Consider the following 22817-nt stretch of genomic DNA (forward strand, 5'->3'; position numbering starts at 1 on the left):
TCTAAACCCAGACTCCCCACAGACACACAAACACGAGTTTAAGATGGAGTAACTCTAAACCCAGACTCCAAACAGACACACAAACACGAGTTTAAGATGGAGTAACTCTAAACCCAGACTCCACACAGACACACAAACACGAGTTTAAGATGGAGTAACTCTAAACCCAGACTCCAAACAGACACACAAACACGAGTTTAAGATGGAGTAACTCTAAACCCAGACTCCACAGACACACAAACACGAGTTTAAGATGGAGTAACTCTAAACCCAGACTCTCCACAGACACACAAACACGAGTTTAAGATGGAGTAACTCTAAACCCAGACTCCCCACAGACACACAAACACGAGTTTAAGATGGAGTAACTCTAAACCCAGACTCCACAAAGACACACAAACACGAGTTTAAGATGGAGTAACTCTAAACCCAGACTCCACAAAGACACACAAACACGAGTTTAAGATGGAATAACTCTAAACCCAGACACACAAACACGAGTTTAAGATGGAGTAAGTCTAAACCCAGACTCCACACAGACACACAAACATGAGTTTAAGATGGAGTAACTCTAAACCCAGACTCCAAACAGACACACAAACACGAGTTTAAGATGGAGTAACTCTAAACCCAGACTCCACACAGACACACAAACAAGAGTTTAAGATGGAATAACTCTAAACCCGGACTCCCCACAGACAAACAAACACGAGTTTAAGATGGAATAGCTCTAAACCCAGACTCCACACAGACACACAAACACGAGTTTAAGATGGAGTAACTCTAAACCCAGACTCCACACAGACACACAAACACGAGTTTAAGATGGAGTAACTCTAAACCCAGACTCCCCACAGACACACAAACACGAGTTTAAGATGGAGTAACTCTAAACCCAGACTCCACACAGACACACAAACACGAGTTTAAGATGGAGTAACTCTAAACCCAGACTCCCCACAGACAAACAAACACGAGTTTAAGATGGAGTAACTCTAAACCCAGACTCCACACAGACACACAAACACGAGTTTAAGATGGACAAACTCTAAACCCAGACTCCACACAGACACACAAACACGAGTTTAAGATGGAATAACTCTAAACCCAGACTCCACACAGACACACAAACACGAGTTTAAGATGGAATAACTCTAAACCCAGACTCCACACAGAAACACAAACACGAGTTTAAGATGGAGTAACTCTAAACCCAGACTCCACACAGACACACAAACACGAGTTTAAGATGGAGTAACTCTAAACCCAGACTCCACACAGACACACAAACACGAGTTTAAGATGGAGTAACTCTAAACCCAGACTCCCCACAGACAAACAAACACGAGTTTAAGATGGAGTAACTCTAAACCCAGACTCCACACAGACACACAAACACGAGTTTAAGATGGAGTAACTCTAAACCCAGACTCCACACAGACACACAAACACGAGTTTAAGATGGAGTAACTCTAAACCCAGACTCCACACAGACACACAAACACGAGTTTAAGATGGAGTAACTCTAAACCCAGACTCCAAACAGACACACAAACACGAGTTTAAGATGGAGTAACTCTAAACCCAGACTCCCCACAGACACACAAACACGAGTTTAAGATGGAGTAACTCTAAACCCAGACTCCACACAGACACACAAACACGAGTTTAAGATGGAGTAACTCTAAACCCAGACTCCACACAGACACACAAACACGAGTTTAAGATTAAGTAACTCTAAACCCAGACTCCACACAGAAACACAAACACGAGTTTAAGATGGAGTAACTCTAAACCCAGACTCCCCACAGACACACAAACACGAGTTTAAGATGGAATAACTCTAAACCCAGACTCCACACAGACACACAAACACGAGTTTAAGATGGAATAACTCTAAACCCAGACTCCACACAGACACACAAACACGAGTTTAAGATGGAATAACTCTAAACCCAGACTCCACACAGACACACAAACACGAGTTTAAGATGGAATAACTCTAAACCCAGACTCCACACAGACACACAAACACGAGTTTAAGATGGAGTAACTCTAAACCCAGACTCCACACAGAAACACAAACACGAGTTTAAGATGGAGTAACTCTAAACCCAGACTCCGCACAGACACACAAACACGAGTTTAAGATGGAGTAACTCTAAACCCAGACTCCGCACAGACACACAAACACGAGTTTAAGATGGAGTAACTCTAAACCCAGACTCCGCACAGACACACAAACACGAGTTTATGATGGATTAACTCTAAACCCAGACTCCACACAGACACACAAACACGAGTTTAAGATGGAGTAACTCTAAACCCAGACTCCACACAGACACACAAACACGAGTTTAAGATGGAATAACTCTAAACCCAGACACACAAACACGAGTTTAAGATGGAGTAACTCTAAACCCAGACTCCACACAGACACACAAACAAGAGTTTAAGATGGAATAACTCTAAACCCGGACTCCCCACAGACACACAAACACGAGTTTAAGATGGAGTAACTCTAAACCCAGACAAACAAACACGAGTTTAAGATGGAATAACTCTAAACCCAGACAAACAAACACGAGTTTAAGATGGAATAGCTCTAAACCCAGACTCCACACAGACACACAAACACGAGTTTAAGATGGAGTAACTCTAAACCCAGACTCCACACAGACACACAAACACGAGTTTAAGATGGAGTAACTCTAAACCCAGACTCCTCACAGACACAAAAACATGAGTTTAAGATGGAATAGCTCTAAACCCAGACTCCACACAGACACACAAACATGAGTTTAAGATGGAGTAACTCTAAACCCAGACTCCCCACAGACACACAAACACGAGTTTAAGATGGAGTAACTCTAAACCCAGACTCCACACAGACACACAAACACGAGTTTAAGATGGAGTAACTCTAAACCCAGACTCCACACAGACACACAAACACGAGTTTAAGATGGAGTAACTCTAAACCCAGACTCCACACAGACACACAAACACGAGTTTAAGATGGAGTAACTCTAAACCCAGACTCCCCACAGACAAACAAACACGAGTTTAAGATGGAGTAACTCTAAACCCAGACTCCACACAGACACACAAACACGAGTTTAAGATGGACAAACTCTAAACCCAGACTCCACACAGACACACAAACACGAGTTTAAGATGGAATAACTCTAAACCCAGACTCCACACAGACACACAAACACGAGTTTAAGATGGAATAACTCTAAACCCAGACTCCACACAGAAACACAAACACGAGTTTAAGATGGAGTAACTCTAAACCCAGACTCCACACAGACAAACAAACACGAGTTTAAGATGGAATAACTCTAAACCCAGACTCCACACAGACACACAAACACGAGTTTAAGATGGAATAACTCTAAACCCAGACTCCACACAGAAACACAAACACGAGTTTAAGATGGAGTAACTCTAAACCCAGACTCCCCACAGACAAACAAACACGAGTTTAAGATGGAGTAACTCTAAACCCAGACTCCACACAGACACACAAACACGAGTTTAAGATGGAGTAACTCTAAACCCAGACTCCACACAGACACACAAACACGAGTTTAAGATGGAATAACTCTAAACCCAGACTCCACACAGACACACAAACACGAGTTTAAGATGGAATAACTCTAAACCCAGACTCCACACAGACACACAAACACGAGTTTAAGATGGAATAACTCTAAACCCAGACTCCACACAGACACACAAACACGAGTTTAAGATGGAGTAAGTCTAAACCCAGACTCCACACAGACACACAAACACGAGTTTAAGATGGAATAACTCTAAACCCAGACTCCACACAGAAACACAAACACGAGTTTAAGATGGAGTAACTCTAAACCCAGACTCCACACAGACACACAAACACGAGTTTAAGATGGAATAACTCTAAACCCAGACTCCACACAGAAACACAAACACGAGTTTAAGATGGAGTAACTCTAAACCCAGACTCCCCACAGACAAACAAACACGAGTTTAAGATGGAGTAACTCTAAACCCAGACTCCACACAGACACACAAACACGAGTTTAAGATGGAGTAACTCTAAACCCAGACTCCACACAGACACACAAACACGAGTTTAAGATGGAATAACTCTAAACCCAGACTCCACACAGACACACAAACACGAGTTTAAGATGGAATAACTCTAAACCCAGACTCCACACAGACACACAAACACGAGTTTAAGATGGAATAACTCTAAACCCAGACTCCACACAGACACACAAACACGAGTTTAAGATGGAATAACTCTAAACCCAGACTCCACACAGACACACAAACACGAGTTTAAGATGGAGTAACTCTAAACCCAGACTCCACACAGAAACACAAACACGAGTTTAAGATGGAGTAACTCTAAACCCAGACTCTGCACAGACACACAAACACGAGTTTAAGATGGAGTAACTCTAAACCCAGACTCCGCACAGACACACAAACACGAGTTTAAGATGGAGTAACTCTAAACCCAGACTCCGCACAGACACACAAACACGAGTTTAAGATGGATTAACTCTAAACCCAGACTCCACACAGACACACAAACACGAGTTTAAGATGGAGTAACTCTAAACCCAGACTCCACACAGACACACAAACACGAGTTTAAGATGGAATAACTCTAAACCCAGACACACAAACACGAGTTTAAGATGGAGTAACTCTAAACCCAGACTCCACACAGACACACAAACACGAGTTTAAGATGGAATAACTCTAAACCCAGACTCCACACAGACACACAAACACGAGTTTAAGATGGAGTAACTCTAAACCCAGACTCCACACAGACACACAAACACGAGTTTAAGATGGAGTAACTCTAAACCCAGACTCCCCACAGACACACAAACACGAGTTTAAGATGGAGTAACTCTAAACCCAGACTCCACACAGACACACAAACACGAGTTTAAGATGGAATAACTCTAAACCCAGACACACAAACACGAGTTTAAGATGGAGTAACTCTAAACCCAGACTCCACACAGACACACAAACACGAGTTTAAGATGGAATAACTCTAAACCCAGACTCCACACAGACACACAAACACGAGTTTAAGATGGAGTAACTCTAAACCCAGACTCCACACAGACACACAAACACGAGTTTAAGATGGAGTAACTCTAAACCCAGACTCCCCACAGACACACAAACACGAGTTTAAGATGGAGTAACTCTAAACCCAGACTCCACACAGACACACAAACACGAGTTTAAGATGGAGTAACTCTAAACCCAGACTCCCCACAGACACACAAACACGAGTTTAAGATGGAGTAACTCTAAACCCAGACTCCGCACAGACACACAAACACGAGTTTAAGATGGAGTAACTCTAAACCCAGACTCCCCAAAGACACACAAACACGAGTTTAAGATGGAGTAACTCTAAACCCAGACTCCCCACAGACACACAAACACGAGTTTAAGATGGAGTAACTCTAAACCCAGACTCCCCACAGACACACAAACACGAGTTTAAGATGGAGTAACTCTAAACCCAGACTCCACACAGACACACAAACACGAGTTTAAGATGGAATAACTCTAAACCCAGACACACAAACACGAGTTTAAGATGGAGTAACTCTAAACCCAGACTCCACACAGACACACAAACACGAGTTTAAGATGGAATAACTCTAAACCCAGACTCCACACAGACACACAAACACGAGTTTAAGATGGAGTAACTCTAAACCCAGACTCCACACAGACACACAAACACGAGTTTAAGATGGAGTAACTCTAAACCCAGACTCCCCACAGACACACAAACACGAGTTTAAGATGGAGTAACTCTAAACCCAGACTCCCCACAGACACACAAACACGAGTTTAAGATGGAGTAACTCTAAACCCAGACTCCCCACAGACACACAAACACGAGTTTAAGATGGAGTAACTCTAAACCCAGACTCCACAAAGACACACAAACACGAGTTTAAGATGGAGTAACTCTAAACCCAGACTCCACAAAGACACACAAAGACGAGTTTAAGATGGAGTAACTCTAAACCCAGACTCCACACAGACACACAAACACGAGTTTAAGATGGAGTAACTCTAAACCCAGACTCCACACAGACACACAAACACGAGTTTAAGATGGAGTAACTCTAAACCCAGACTCCAAACAGACACACAAACACGAGTTTAAGATGGAGTAACTCTAAACCCAGACTCCACACAGACACACAAACACGAGTTTAAGATGGAGTAACTCTAAACCCAGACTCCACAAAGACACACAAACACGAGTTTAAGATGGAATAACTCTAAACCCAGACACACAAACACGAGTTTAAGATGGAGTAAGTCTAAACCCAGACTCCACACAGACACACAAACATGAGTTTAAGATGGAGTAACTCTAAACCCAGACTCCAAACAGACACACAAACACGAGTTTAAGATGGAGTAACTCTAAACCCAGACTCCCCACAGACACACAAACACGAGTTTAAGATGGAGTAACTCTAAACCCAGACTCCCCACAGACACACAAACACGAGTTTAAGATGGAGTAACTCTAAACCCAGACTCCGCACAGACACACAAACACGAGTTTAAGATGGAGTAACTCTAAACCCAGACTCCAAACAGACACACAAACACGAGTTTAAGATGGAGTAACTCTAAACCCAGACTCCACAAAGACACACAAACACGAGTTTAAGATGGAGTAACTCTAAACCCAGACTCCCCACAGACACACAAACACGAGTTTAAGATGGAGTAACTCTAAACCCAGACTCCAAACAGACACACAAACACGAGTTTAAGATGGAGTAACTCTAAACCCAGACTCCACAGACACACAAACACGAGTTTAAGATGGAGTAACTCTAAACCCAGACTCTCCACAGACACACAAACACGAGTTTAAGATGGAGTAACTCTAAACCCAGACTCCCCACAGACACACAAACACGAGTTTAAGATGGAGTAACTCTAAACCCAGACTCCACAAAAAACACAAACACGAGTTTAAGATGGAGTAACTCTAAACCCAGACTCTGCACAGACACACAAACACGAGTTTAAGATGGAGTAACTCTAAACCCAGACTCCGCACAGACACACAAACACGAGTTTAAGATGGATTAACTCTAAACCCAGACTCCACACAGACACACAAACACGAGTTTAAGATGGAGTAACTCTAAACCCAGACTCCACACAGACACACAAACACGAGTTTAAGATGGAATAACTCTAAACCCAGACACACAAACACGAGTTTAAGATGGAGTAACTCTAAACCCAGACTCCACACAGACACACAAACACGAGTTTAAGATGGAATAACTCTAAACCCAGACTCCACACAGACACACAAACACGAGTTTAAGATGGAGTAACTCTAAACCCAGACTCCACACAGACACACAAACACGAGTTTAAGATGGAGTAACTCTAAACCCAGACTCCCCACAGACACACAAACACGAGTTTAAGATGGAGTAACTCTAAACCCAGACTCCACACAGACACACAAACACGAGTTTAAGATGGAATAACTCTAAACCCAGACACACAAACACGAGTTTAAGATGGAGTAACTCTAAACCCAGACTCCACACAGACACACAAACACGAGTTTAAGATGGAATAACTCTAAACCCAGACTCCACACAGACACACAAACACGAGTTTAAGATGGAGTAACTCTAAACCCAGACTCCACACAGACACACAAACACGAGTTTAAGATGGAGTAACTCTAAACCCAGACTCCCCACAGACACACAAACACGAGTTTAAGATGGAGTAACTCTAAACCCAGACTCCACACAGACACACAAACACGAGTTTAAGATGGAGTAACTCTAAACCCAGACTCCACACAGACACACAAACACGAGTTTAAGATGGAGTAACTCTAAACCCAGACTCCACACAGACACACAAACACGAGTTTAAGATGGAGTAACTCTAAACCCAGACTCCACACAGACACACAAACACGAGTTTAAGATGGAGTAACTCTAAACCCAGACTCCCCACAGACACACAAACACGAGTTTAAGATGGAGTAACTCTAAACCCAGACTCCGCACAGACACACAAACACGAGTTTAAGATGGAGTAACTCTAAACCCAGACTCCCCAAAGACACACAAACACGAGTTTAAGATGGAGTAACTCTAAACCCAGACTCCCCACAGACACACAAACACGAGTTTAAGATGGAGTAACTCTAAACCCAGACTCCCCACAGACACACAAACACGAGTTTAAGATGGAGTAACTCTAAACCCAGACTCCACACAGACACACAAACACGAGTTTAAGATGGAATAACTCTAAACCCAGACACACAAACACGAGTTTAAGATGGAGTAACTCTAAACCCAGACTCCACACAGACACACAAACACGAGTTTAAGATGGAATAACTCTAAACCCAGACTCCACACAGACACACAAACACGAGTTTAAGATGGAGTAACTCTAAACCCAGACTCCACACAGACACACAAACACGAGTTTAAGATGGAGTAACTCTAAACCCAGACTCCCCACAGACACACAAACACGAGTTTAAGATGGAGTAACTCTAAACCCAGACTCCCCACAGACACACAAACACGAGTTTAAGATGGAGTAACTCTAAACCCAGACTCCCCACAGACACACAAACACGAGTTTAAGATGGAGTAACTCTAAACCCAGACTCCACAAAGACACACAAACACGAGTTTAAGATGGAGTAACTCTAAACCCAGACTCCACAAAGACACACAAAGACGAGTTTAAGATGGAGTAACTCTAAACCCAGACTCCACACAGACACACAAACACGAGTTTAAGATGGAGTAACTCTAAACCCAGACTCCACACAGACACACAAACACGAGTTTAAGATGGAGTAACTCTAAACCCAGACTCCAAACAGACACACAAACACGAGTTTAAGATGGAGTAACTCTAAACCCAGACTCCACACAGACACACAAACACGAGTTTAAGATGGAGTAACTCTAAACCCAGACTCCACAAAGACACACAAACACGAGTTTAAGATGGAATAACTCTAAACCCAGACACACAAACACGAGTTTAAGATGGAGTAAGTCTAAACCCAGACTCCACACAGACACACAAACATGAGTTTAAGATGGAGTAACTCTAAACCCAGACTCCAAACAGACACACAAACACGAGTTTAAGATGGAGTAACTCTAAACCCAGACTCCCCACAGACACACAAACACGAGTTTAAGATGGAGTAACTCTAAACCCAGACTCCCCACAGACACACAAACACGAGTTTAAGATGGAGTAACTCTAAACCCAGACTCCGCACAGACACACAAACACGAGTTTAAGATGGAGTAACTCTAAACCCAGACTCCAAACAGACACACAAACACGAGTTTAAGATGGAGTAACTCTAAACCCAGACTCCACAAAGACACACAAACACGAGTTTAAGATGGAGTAACTCTAAACCCAGACTCCCCACAGACACACAAACACGAGTTTAAGATGGAGTAACTCTAAACCCAGACTCCAAACAGACACACAAACACGAGTTTAAGATGGAGTAACTCTAAACCCAGACTCCACAGACACACAAACACGAGTTTAAGATGGAGTAACTCTAAACCCAGACTCTCCACAGACACACAAACACGAGTTTAAGATGGAGTAACTCTAAACCCAGACTCCCCACAGACACACAAACACGAGTTTAAGATGGAGTAACTCTAAACCCAGACTCCACAAAAAACACAAACACGAGTTTAAGATGGAGTAACTCTAAACCCAGACTCCACAAAGACACACAAACACGAGTTTAAGATGGAGTAACTCTAAACCCAGACTCCCCACAGACACACAAACACGAGTTTAAGATGGAATAACTCTAAACCCAGACACACAAACACGAGTTTAAGATGGAGTAAGTCTAAACCCAGACTCCACACAGACACACAAACATGAGTTTAAGATGGAGTAACTCTAAACCCAGACTCCAAACAGACACACAAACACGAGTTTAAGATGGAGTAACTCTAAACCCAGACTCCACACAGACACACAAACAAGAGTTTAAGATGGAATAACTCTAAACCCAGACTCCCCACAGACACACAAACACGAGTTTAAGATGGAATAACTCTAAACCCAGACTCCACACAGACACACAAACAAGAGTTTAAGATGGAATAACTCTAAACCCAGACACACAAACACGAGTTTAAGATGGAGTAAGTCTAAACCCAGACTCCACACAGACACACAAACATGAGTTTAAGATGGAGTAACTCTAAACCCAGACTCCAAACAGACACACAAACACGAGTTTAAGATGGAGTAACTCTAAACCCAGACTCCACACAGACACACAAACACGAGTTTAAGATGGAATAACTCTAAACCCAGACTCCACACAGACACACAAACACGAGTTTAAGATGGAATAACTCTAAACCCAGACTCCACACAGACACACAAACACGAGTTTAAGATGGAGTAACTCTAAACCCAGACTACACACAGACACACAAACACGAGTTTAAGATGGAGTAACTCTAAACCCAGACTCCCCACAGACACACAAACACGAGTTTAAGATGGAGTAACTCTAAACCCAGACTCCACACAGACACACAAACACGAGTTTAAGATGGAGTAACTCTAAACCCAGACTCCACACAGACACACAAACACGAGTTTAAGATGGAATAACTCTAAACCCAGACTCCACACAGACACACAAACACGAGTTTAAGATGGAGTAACTCTAAACCCAGACTCCACACAGACACACAAACACGAGTTTAAGATGGAATAACTCTAAACCCAGACTCCACACAGACACACACACACGAGTTTAAGATGGAGTAACTCTAAACCCAGACTCCACACAGACACACAAACACGAGTTTAAGATGGAGTAACTCTAAACCCAGACTCCACACAGACACACAAACACGAGTTTAAGATGGAGTAACTCTAAACCCAGACTCCACACAGACACACAAACACGAGTTTAAGATGGAGTACTCTAAACCCAGACTCCACAAAGACACACAAACACGAGTTTAAGATGGAGTAACTCTAAACCCAGACTCCCCACAGACACACAAACACGAGTTTAAGATGGAGTAACTCTAAACCCAGACTCCAAACAGACACACAAACACGAGTTTAAGATGGAGTAACTCTAAACCCAGACTCCACAGACACACAAACACGAGTTTAAGATGGAGTAACTCTAAACCCAGACTCTCCACAGACACACAAACACGAGTTTAAGATGGAATAACTCTAAACCCAGACTCCACACAGACACACAAACACGAGTTTAAGATGGAGTAACTCTAAACCCAGACTCCACACAGACACACAAACACGAGTTTAAGATGGAGTAACTCTAAACCCAGACTACACACAGACACACAAACACGAGTTTAAGATGGAGTAACTCTAAACCCAGACTCCCCACAGACACACAAACACGAGTTTAAGATAGAGTAACTCTAAACCCAGACTCCACACAGACACACAAACACGAATTTAAGATGGAATAACTCTAAACCCAGACACACAAACACGAGTTTAAGATGGAGTAACTCTAAACCCAGACTCCACACAGACACACAAACACGAGTTTAAGATGGAATAACTCTAAACCCAGACTCCACACAGACACACAAACACGAGTTTAAGATGGAGTAACTCTAAACCCAGACTCCACACAGACACACAAACACGAGTTTAAGATGGAGTAACTCTAAACCCAGACTCCCCACAGACACACAAACACGAGTTTAAGATGGAGTAACTCTAAACCCAGACTCCCCACAGACACACAAACACGAGTTTAAGATGGAGTAACTCTAAACCCAGACTCCGCACAGACACACAAACACGAGTTTAAGATGGAGTAACTCTAAACCCAGACTCCAAACAGACACACAAACACGAGTTTAAGATGGAGTAACTCTAAACCCAGACTCCACAAAGACACACAAACACGAGTTTAAGATGGAGTAACTCTAAACCCAGACTCCCCACAGACACACAAACACGAGTTTAAGATGGAGTAACTCTAAACCCAGACTCCAAACAGACACACAAACACGAGTTTAAGATGGAGTAACTCTAAACCCAGACTCCACAGACACACAAACACGAGTTTAAGATGGAGTAACTCTAAACCCAGACTCTCCACAGACACACAAACACGAGTTTAAGATGGAGTAACTCTAAACCCAGACTCCCCACAGACACACAAACACGAGTTTAAGATGGAGTAACTCTAAACCCAGACTCCACAAAGACACACAAACACGAGTTTAAGATGGAGTAACTCTAAACCCAGACTCCACAAAGACACACAAACACGAGTTTAAGATGGAGTAACTCTAAACCCAGACTCCACACAGACACACAAACACGAGTTTAAGATGGAGTAACTCTAAACCCAGACTCCACACAGACACACAAACACGAGTTTAAGATGGAGTAACTCTAAACCCAGACTCCAAACAGACACACAAACACGAGTTTAAGATGGAGTAACTCTAAACCCAGACTCCACACAGACACACAAACACGAGTTTAAGATGGAGTAACTCTAAACCCAGACTCCACAAAGACACACAAACACGAGTTTAAGATGGAATAACTCTAAACCCAGACACACAAACACGAGTTTAAGATGGAGTAAGTCTAAACCCAGACTCCACACAGACACACAAACATGAGTTTAAGATGGAGTAACTCTAAACCCAGACTCCCCACAGACACACAAACACGAGTTTAAGATGGAGTAACTCTAAACCCAGACTCCCCACAGACACACAAACACGAGTTTAAGATGGAGTAACTCTAAACCCAGACTCCCCACAGACACACAAACATGAGTTTAAGATGGAGTAACTCTAAACCCAGACTCCGCACAGACACACAAACACGAGTTTAAGATGGAGTAACTCTAAACCCAGACTCCAAACAGACACACAAACACGAGTTTAAGATGGAGTAACTCTAAACCCAGACTCCACAAAGACACACAAACACGAGTTTAAGATGGAGTAACTCTAAACCCAGACTCCCCACAGACACACAAACACGAGTTTAAGATGGAGTAACTCTAAACCCAGACTCCAAACAGACACACAAACACGAGTTTAAGATGGAGTAACTCTAAACCCAGACTCTCCACAGACACACAAACACGAGTTTAAGATGGAGTAACTCTAAACCCAGACTCCCCACAGACACACAAACACGAGTTTAAGATGGAGTAACTCTAAACCCAGACTCCACAAAGACACACAAACACGAGTTTAAGATGGAGTAACTCTAAACCCAGACTCCACAAAGACACACAAACACGAGTTTAAGATGGAATAACTCTAAACCCAGACACACAAACACGAGTTTAAGATGGAGTAAGTCTAAACCCAGACTCCACACAGACACACAAACACGAGTTTAAGATGGAGTAACTCTAAACCCAGACTCCAAACAGACACACAAACACGAGTTTAAGATGGAGTAACTCTAAACCCAGACTCCACACAGACACACAAACACGAGTTTAAGATGGAATAACTCTAAACCCAGACACGCAAACACGAGTTTAAGATGGAGTAACTCTAAACCCAGACTCCACAGACACACAAACACGAGTTTAAGATGGAGTAACTCTAAACCCAGACTCTCCACAGACACACAAACACGAGTTTAAGATGGAGTAACTCTAAACCCAGACTCCCCACAGACACACAAACACGAGTTTAAGATGGAGTAACTCTAAACCCAGACTCCACAAAGACACACAAACACGAGTTTAAGATGGAGTAACTCTAAACCCAGACTCCACAAAGACACACAAACACGAGTTTAAGATGGAGTAACTCTAAACCCAGACTCCACACAGACACACAAACACGAGTTTAAGATGGAGTAACTCTAAACCCAGACTCCACACAGACACACAAACACGAGTTTAAGATGGAGTAACTCTAAACCCAGACTCCAAACAGACACACAAACACGAGTTTAAGATGGAGTAACTCTAAACCCAGACTCCACACAGACACACAAACACGAGTTTAAGATGGAGTAACTCTAAACCCAGACTCCACAAAGACACACAAACACGAGTTTAAGATGGAATAACTCTAAACCCAGACACACAAACACGAGTTTAAGATGGAGTAAGTCTAAACCCAGACTCCACACAGACACACAAACATGAGTTTAAGATGGAGTAACTCTAAACCCAGACTCCAAACAGACACACAAACACGAGTTTAAGATGGAGTAACTCTAAACCCAGACTCCCCACAGACACACAAACACGAGTTTAAGATGGAGTAACTCTAAACCCAGACTCCCCACAGACACACAAACACGAGTTTAAGATGGAGTAACTCTAAACCCAGACTCCGCACAGACACACAAACACGAGTTTAAGATGGAGTAACTCTAAACCCAGACTCCAAACAGACACACAAACACGAGTTTAAGATGGAGTAACTCTAAACCCAGACTCCACAAAGACACACAAACACGAGTTTAAGATGGAGTAACTCTAAACCCAGACTCCCCACAGACACACAAACACGAGTTTAAGATGGAGTAACTCTAAACCCAGACTCCAAACAGACACACAAACACGAGTTTAAGATGGAGTAACTCTAAACCCAGACTCCACAGACACACAAACACGAGTTTAAGATGGAGTAACTCTAAACCCAGACTCTCCACAGACACACAAACACGAGTTTAAGATGGAGTAACTCTAAACCCAGACTCCCCACAGACACACAAACACGAGTTTAAGATGGAGTAACTCTAAACCCAGACTCCACAAAGACACACAAACACGAGTTTAAGATGGAGTAACTCTAAACCCAGACTCCACAAAGACACACAAACACGAGTTTAAGATGGAATAACTCTAAACCCAGACACACAAACACGAGTTTAAGATGGAGTAAGTCTAAACCCAGACTCCACACAGACACACAAACACGAGTTTAAGATGGAGTAACTCTAAACCCAGACTCCAAACAGACACACAAACACGAGTTTAAGATGGAGTAACTCTAAACCCAGACTCCACACAGACACACAAACACGAGTTTAAGATGGAGTAACTCTAAACCCAGACTCCACACAGACACACAAACACGAGTTTAAGATGGAGTAACTCTAAACCCAGACTCCACACAGACACACAAACACGAGTTTAAGATGGAGTAACTCTAAACCCAGACTCCAAACAGACACACAAACACGAGTTTAAGATGGAGTAACTCTAAACCCAGACTCCACAGACACACAAACACGAGTTTAAGATGGAGTAACTCTAAACCCAGACTCTCCACAGACACACAAACACGAGTTTAAGATGGAGTAACTCTAAACCCAGACTCCCCACAGACACACAAACACGAGTTTAAGATGGAGTAACTCTAAACCCAGACTCCACAAAGACACACAAACACGAGTTTAAGATGGAGTAACTCTAAACCCAGACTCCACAAAGACACACAAACACGAGTTTAAGATGGAGTAAGTCTAAACCCAGACTCCACACAGACACACAAACACGAGTTTAAGATGGAGTAACTCTAAACCCAGACTCCACAGACACACAAACACGAGTTTAAGATGGAGTAACTCTAAACCCAGACTCCACAAAGACACACAAACACGAGTTTAAGATGGAATAACTCTAAACCCAGACACACAAACACGAGTTTAAGATGGAGTAACTCTAAACCCAGACTCCACACAGACACACACACACGAGTTTAAGATGGAGTAAGTCTAAACCCAGACTCCAAACAGACACACAAACACGAGTTTAAGATGGAGTAACTCTAAACCCAGACTCCAAACAGACACACAAACACGAGTTTAAGATGGAGTAACTCTAAACCCAGACTCCCCACAGACACACAAACACGAGTTTAAGATGGAGTAACTCTAAACCCAGACTCCCCACAGACACTCAAACACGAGTTTAAGATGGAGTAACTCTAAACCCAGACTCCGCACAGACACACAAACACGAGTTTAAGATGGAGTAACTCTAAACCCAGACTCCAAAGAGACACACAAACACGAGTTTAAGATGGAGTAACTCTAAACCCAGACTCCACAAAGACACACAAACACGAGTTTAAGATGGAGTAACTCTAAACCCAGACTCCCCACAGACACACAAACACGAGTTTAAGATGGAGTAACTCTAAACCCAGACTCCAAACAGACACACAAACACGAGTTTAAGATGGAGTAACTCTAAACCCAGACTCCACAGACACACAAACACGAGTTTAAGATGGAGTAACTCTAAACCCAGACTCTCCACAGACACACAAACACGAGTTTAAGATGGAGTAACTCTAAACCCAGACTCCCCACAGACACACAAACACGAGTTTAAGATGGAGTAACTCTAAACCCAGACTCCACAAAGACACACAAACACGAGTTTAAGATGGAGTAACTCTAAACCCAGACTCCACAAAGACACACAAACACGAGTTTAAGATGGAGTAACTCTAAACCCAGACTCCACACAGACACACAAACACGAGTTTAAGATGGAGTAACTCTAAACCCAGACTCCACACAGACACACAAACACGAGTTTAAGATGGAGTAACTCTAAACCCAGACTCCAAACAGACACACAAACACGAGTTTAAGATGGAGTAACTCTAAACCCAGACTCCACAAAGACACACAAACACGAGTTTAAGATGGAGTAACTCTAAACCCAGACTCCACAAAGACACACAAACACGAGTTTAAGATGGAGTAACTCTAAACCCAGACTCCACACAGACACACAAACACGAGTTTAAGATGGAGTAACTCTAAACCCAGACTCCACACAGACACACAAACACGAGTTTAAGATGGAGTAACTCTAAACCCAGACTCCAAACAGACACACAAACACGAGTTTAAGATGGAGTAACTCTAAACCCAGACTCCCCACAGACAAACAAACACGAGTTTAAGATGGAGTAACTCTAAACCCAGACTCCACACAGACACACAAACACGAGTTTAAGATGGAATAACTCTAAACCCAGACTCCACACAGACACACAAACACGAGTTTAAGATGGAGTAACTCTAAACCCAGACTCCATAGACACACAAACACGAGTTTAAGATGGAGTAACTCTAAACCCAGACTCCACACAGACACACAAACACGAGTTTAAGATGGAGTAACTCTAAACCCAGACTCCACACAGACACACAAACACGAGTTTAAGATGGAGTAACTCTAAACCCAGACTCCACACAGACACACAAACACGAGTTTAAGATGGAGTAACTCTAAACCCAGACTCCACACAGACACACAAGCACGAGTTTAAGATGGAGTAACTCTAAACCCAGACTCCACACAGACACACAAACACGAGTTTAAGATGGAGTAACTCTAAACCCAGACTCCACACAGACACACAAACACGAGTTTAAGATGGAGTAACTCTAAACCCAGACTCCACACAGACACACAAACACGAGTTTAAGATGGAGTAACTCTAAACCCAGACTCCACACAGACACACAAGCACGAGTTTAAGATGGAGTAACTCTAAACCCAGACTCCCCACAGACACACACACACGAGTTTAAGATGGAATAACTCTAAACCCAGACTCCACACAGACACACAAACACGAGTTTAAGATGGAATAACTCTAAACCCAGACTCCACACAGACACACAAACACGAGTTTAAGATGGAGTAACTCTAAACCCAGACTCCACACAGAAACACAAACACGAGTTTAAGATGGAGTAACTCTAAACCCAGACTCCACACAGACACACAAACACGAGTTTAAGATGGAGTAACTCTAAACCCAGACTCCACACAGACACACAAACACGAGTTTAAGATGGAGTAACTCTAAACCCAGACTCCACACAGACACACAAACACGAGTTTAAGATGGAGTAACTCTAAACCCAGACTCCACACAGACACACAAACACGAGTTTAAGATGGAGTAACTCTAAACCCAGACTCCCCACAGACACACAAACACGAGTTTAAGATGGAGTAACTCTAAACCCAGACTCTCCGCAGACACACAAACACGAGTTTAAGATGGAGTAACTCTAAACCCAGACTCTCCGCAGACACACAAACACGAGTTTAAGATGGAGTAACTCTAAACCCAGACTCCCCACAGACACACAAACACGAGTTTAAGATGGAGTAACTCTAAACCCAGACTCTCCGCAGACACACAAACACGAGTTTAAGATGGAGTAACTCTAAACCCAGACTCTCCGCAGACACACAAACACGAGTTTAAGATGGAGTAACTCTAAACCCAGACTCCCCACAGACACACAAACACGAGTTTAAGATGGAGTAACTCTAAACCCAGACTCCACACAGACACACAAACACGAGTTTAAGATGGAGTAACTCTAAACCCAGACTCCGCATAGACACACAAACACGAGTTTAAGATGGAGTAACTCTAAACCCAGACTCCACAAAGACACACAAACACGAGTTTAAGATGGAATAACTCTAAACCCAGACACGCCAAAACGAGTTTAAGATGGAGTAACTCTAAACCCAGACTCCCCACAGACACACAAACACGAGTTTAAGATGGAGTAACTCTAAACCCAGACTCCTCACAGACACACAAACACGATTTTAAGATGGAGTAACTCTAAACCCAGACTCCACACAGACACACAAACACGAGTTTAAGATGGAGTAACTCTAAACCCAGACTCCACACAGACACACAAACAAGAGTTTAAGATGGAATAACTCTAAACCCAGACTCCACACAGACACACAAACACGAGTTTAAGATGGAGTAACTCTAAACCCAGACTCCACACAGACACACAAACAAGAGTTTAAGATGGAGTAACTCTAAACCCAGACTCCACACAGACACACAAACACGAGTTTAAGATGGAGTAACTCTAAACCCAGACTCCACACAGACACACAAACACGAGTTTAAGATGGAGTAACTCTAAACCCAGACTCCACACAGACACACAAACAAGAGTTTAAGATGGAGTAACTCTAAACCCAGACTCCACACAGACACACAAACACAAGTTTAAGATGGAGTAACTCTAAACCCAGACTCCACACAGAGACACAAACACGAGTTTAAGATGGAATAACTCTAAACCCAGACTCTGTTTCTGCTGCTTTAGAAACATTCCTTCAGCAAGTTCAGAGAGGATTTTGTCTTCGACATCAGTGCCGAGCTCCACTTCAACAGGAGCCGCTACAACCAGACATCAACCAGCCTGAAGGTGACGAGCCTGAAATCTGTAGCTTTGCCATAACTGATGTTGTGCTGCCATCTACAGGCCAGCAGCTGAGTGTGATTGTCAGTGTTGGTCTGTATTCACACCACAGCCCTGCAGCTCTTGAGTTCATGACTGACCTCACTGCTACAGTCTTACAGATACAGACACTGGTCTGGCAGATTTATAACTATTTCTTCTTCCCTCTGCAGGACGACCCTCACAGATTACAGGTACCCATATCTCACTCCTTCATACATCATTTAAAGATGATCAACATTTGAAAGGTTTCTCTCTTTTCCTCTCAGATTGCAGTGGAAGGGGAGTTTGTCATTTCACCCAATAAAATGCTGATCGTTGGCTCTGGCGCAGGGGGCGGGTTCATCCTACTCATTATCATATTGATCCTGCTGATGAAGGTAAAAACCAATCAAATCGCCTCACACCTGATGTCATCATTCATCATTCTCAAGCCAAAGTGTATTTGTGTGTTTGTGTGTAGTTTGGGTTCTATAACCGAAAACATCCTGAAGTGTATGAAGATACTACGGTGGTTCTCATGAATTTCAAGAAAACAAATATAGAAACAAACTAGTCCTTTGAAGGAGGCTTCAAAACATGAAGATTACATTTTGTAATGATGTTGTATGATAATGTCTTGTGTCTCCTGATTTAAATAACTTTAATATATAACAACCCTTTTTATGATACACATTTTATGATACACTGTTATTTTTATATTTAGTTTTTCTTTAATCTCGAATCAAAGTGTTGTGTAAGTATGTGTATAAATTTCGTACTGAATATTATTAATTTTAAGAAAAGAAAAAATAGTCAGTCATAGTATAAATAAATGAGTTAAAAGAATAACATTTTTCCTAATTTGTTTATTGTTTTATTGTTTCTTACAGCACTTACACATATATGAAAAATTATCAAAATGCATTTTATATTTATTCAAACCAACGACATATCCTCACTAAAAAATCTCTAGATTACAACTCTGTCTCTCTCTCTCTCTCTCTCTCTCTCTCTCTCTCTCTCTCTCTCTCTCTCTCTCTCTCTCTCTCTCTCTTTTGTGAAATATGGGGACATTCCATAGGCATAATGGTTTTTATACTGTACAAACCATATTTTCTATCCCCTTACACTTCCCCTGCCCCTAAACCTACCCATCACAGGAAACATTCTGCATTTTTACTTTCTCATAAAAACTCCTCCTGTGTGATTTATAAGCCTTTTGTAAAGTGGGGCCATGGGTAATGTCCTCATATTTCACCCTCTCCTGTAATACCTGTGTCATACCCATGGCATTATACACGTGTTCTGCCTGATATTTCACAAAAACAAACGTGCACGTGCGCACACACACACACACACACACACACACACACACACACACACACACACACACACACACACAAACATCTTTAAGTTAATTAAATAAGAATGAAACACAAAATGTACAAATATAAATAAAACTGAATATATAAAAGACTATCATTACGAGTTACATGCTAATGGCACTTCCTCCAGATGATTTACAGATGTGGATATGGTTTGCATCTGTGGGTGTGGTTTGTGAGAGTCAGCCGTTGGCTGTATCGTCGTCCCCGGTCTCTGCCTCCGTCTTAACCCTGAGCCGGGGCGTCCCTCCGCTAGCTGTCTCGTCGCCTGGCTGGCTCGCCGTCTCGTGCACACGCACGTGTTTGGCCAGATGGTCGGCACGCAGGAAGACGCGTGGGCACGAGCCGCAGCCGAAGCGTTTTGTGCCGGTGTGTGTCTGCAGATGGCGCTGCAGCTCGTCCGAGCGGGTGAAGCGCTTGCCGCAGAACAGCCAGTTGCAGACGAAGGGCCGGTCGCCGCTGTGCCAGCGCAGGTGAGCTTTGAGGTGCGAGGTCTTCACGTAGGCTTTCCCGCAGCCGGGGATGTGGCAGTTGTGCAGGTGTTTGCGTTTGTCTCCGCTGTTGCCCAGGGACTCAGCACTCAGGCAGTTGGGGCAGCGGCAGGAGGCCTGACCAGGGGCGCGGCCGCCAGCTCGCCGCTGTTTGGGGCGCGAGGAAACCCCAGCAGACTCCTGAGGATCCTCCGAGGGGAAAGAGGACGAGGCCTGCGGGAGCGGGAGCAGATCCGCCGGGAGAGGCTCCATCTTGAAGCCCTCGGGCGGGAAGTGCAGGCCGGAGTGGGCGGAGCCGGAGGGCGGCAGGCAGCACATCTGAGGGTCGGCCGTGTAGGAACTCATGGCCCCAGCCTGCCCCGGCCCCGCCCCCAGCCCCGCCCCCTGCAGGTCCATCCATCCCGCCGCGGCCCCGCTGTGCACATCCCACCAGCCAGACACGCTCACCTCGTCCTGCGGCGGCCCGGAGCGCAGCCAGGGGTCATACGGGTGCGCCATGATCAGTGTGTGTGAGTGTGTGTGTGTGAGGCCGGATCACCACATGACTGATATCACCTGCGAAAGCAGAACATATCCGTCAGAAAACCAAACACACAAACACAACAACCAATCAATCGACTTTATTTATATCACGCTTTTCCAATGCCGATTGTTTCAAAGCAGCTTCACAGTGTTAAACAGGACAACATTGCAGCAGAATTTGATTTGGCTGTACACACACATCTGTCTGAATGATTCATCACACGGGCCAGTTGTTCAAAAAGTTTAATCTGGATCAGAATTATCTGGATTTGGATATTCCATGTTTTGCTATCCAGGATCAGGTAATCCATTTTACATTTGTGCCGGCTTTTCAAAGCAAACCCGTATTGGATCACTCTGCTCCAGATGCACTTTTTCAGATTAGCAAACCTGGATTACTAGTGCTCTACGGAGTCACTGAAGGGTATCCCCACACACAAACAGATCCGTTTCACAGAGTCATCACATGACGACTGAGATTAAGCTCAATAATGACACCATCCATCTTATTTTTAAGAATGCAAGAAAACTTCAGTCTGCGTAGACAGCATCTCATGTCAAAAAATACATTTATAATCAACATTTTTCTCTGAGCTTGTTAAAGTGCACTGCCCAAAACACTCTTCCTCCTTAGTAATTTTGTCTTGTTTCTAATCCAAATATCTAAAAAGTCTCAAATTAAGATGCATTTACTAGATATTTTTCTTGTTTTCTTAAAAACAAAATCTAAATGAAGAGAGTTTTTGCTTAAAACAGGAAAAATGATCTGCCAATGGGGTGAGAAAAATAACCTTGTTTCTGATTGAAATCTTGTTTCTTGTTTCCGTCCCAAACAGAAATTTTTCTCACCCCATTGGCAGATAATTTTGCCTGTCAATTTAACAGAAATATATTAAAAGTTTTTCAAAAACAAAAAAATTAACAAAAAAACTAAAACAAAAAAAATGTATTATTTCACACTATGAAATATGTTTTATTCCATCTTTTACTTTTATTAAATTAAATACTTTTAGAACTGCATCTCAGTGCTGGT

The 22817-nt window shown here is 43.0% G+C and overlaps 2 protein-coding genes across 3 annotated transcripts in view; one reads left to right on the forward strand and one right to left on the reverse strand.

The window, feature by feature from the left end:
* Positions 1-20082, forward strand: part of LOC137072593 (integrin alpha-M-like) — a 76225-nt gene extending 56143 nt beyond the window's left edge. Inside the window, exons 28-31 of the mRNA XM_067440436.1 lie at positions 19270-19371; positions 19578-19598; positions 19674-19784; positions 19868-20082. Coding sequence (XP_067296537.1) covers positions 19270-19371; positions 19578-19598; positions 19674-19784; positions 19868-19960 — 327 coding nt within the window. The 3' untranslated portion in view covers positions 19961-20082. The remainder of the gene's footprint in view (positions 1-19269; positions 19372-19577; positions 19599-19673; positions 19785-19867) is intronic.
* A 171-nt stretch (positions 20083-20253) lies between these two features.
* sp6 (Sp6 transcription factor) overlaps positions 20254-22817 on the reverse strand; it is a 65240-nt gene continuing 62676 nt past the window's right edge. For both annotated transcript variants that reach the window (XM_067442532.1, XM_067442533.1), the window contains one exon: positions 20254-21817. In XM_067442532.1, the coding sequence (XP_067298633.1) occupies positions 20954-21760 (807 nt within the window). In that variant the 5' untranslated portion in view covers positions 21761-21817 and the 3' untranslated portion in view covers positions 20254-20953. The remainder of the gene's footprint in view (positions 21818-22817) is intronic.

The sequence above is a fragment of the Pseudorasbora parva genome, chromosome 4 (assembly GCF_024679245.1).
Source record: "Pseudorasbora parva isolate DD20220531a chromosome 4, ASM2467924v1, whole genome shotgun sequence".
Lineage (NCBI taxonomy): Eukaryota > Metazoa > Chordata > Actinopteri > Cypriniformes > Gobionidae > Pseudorasbora > Pseudorasbora parva.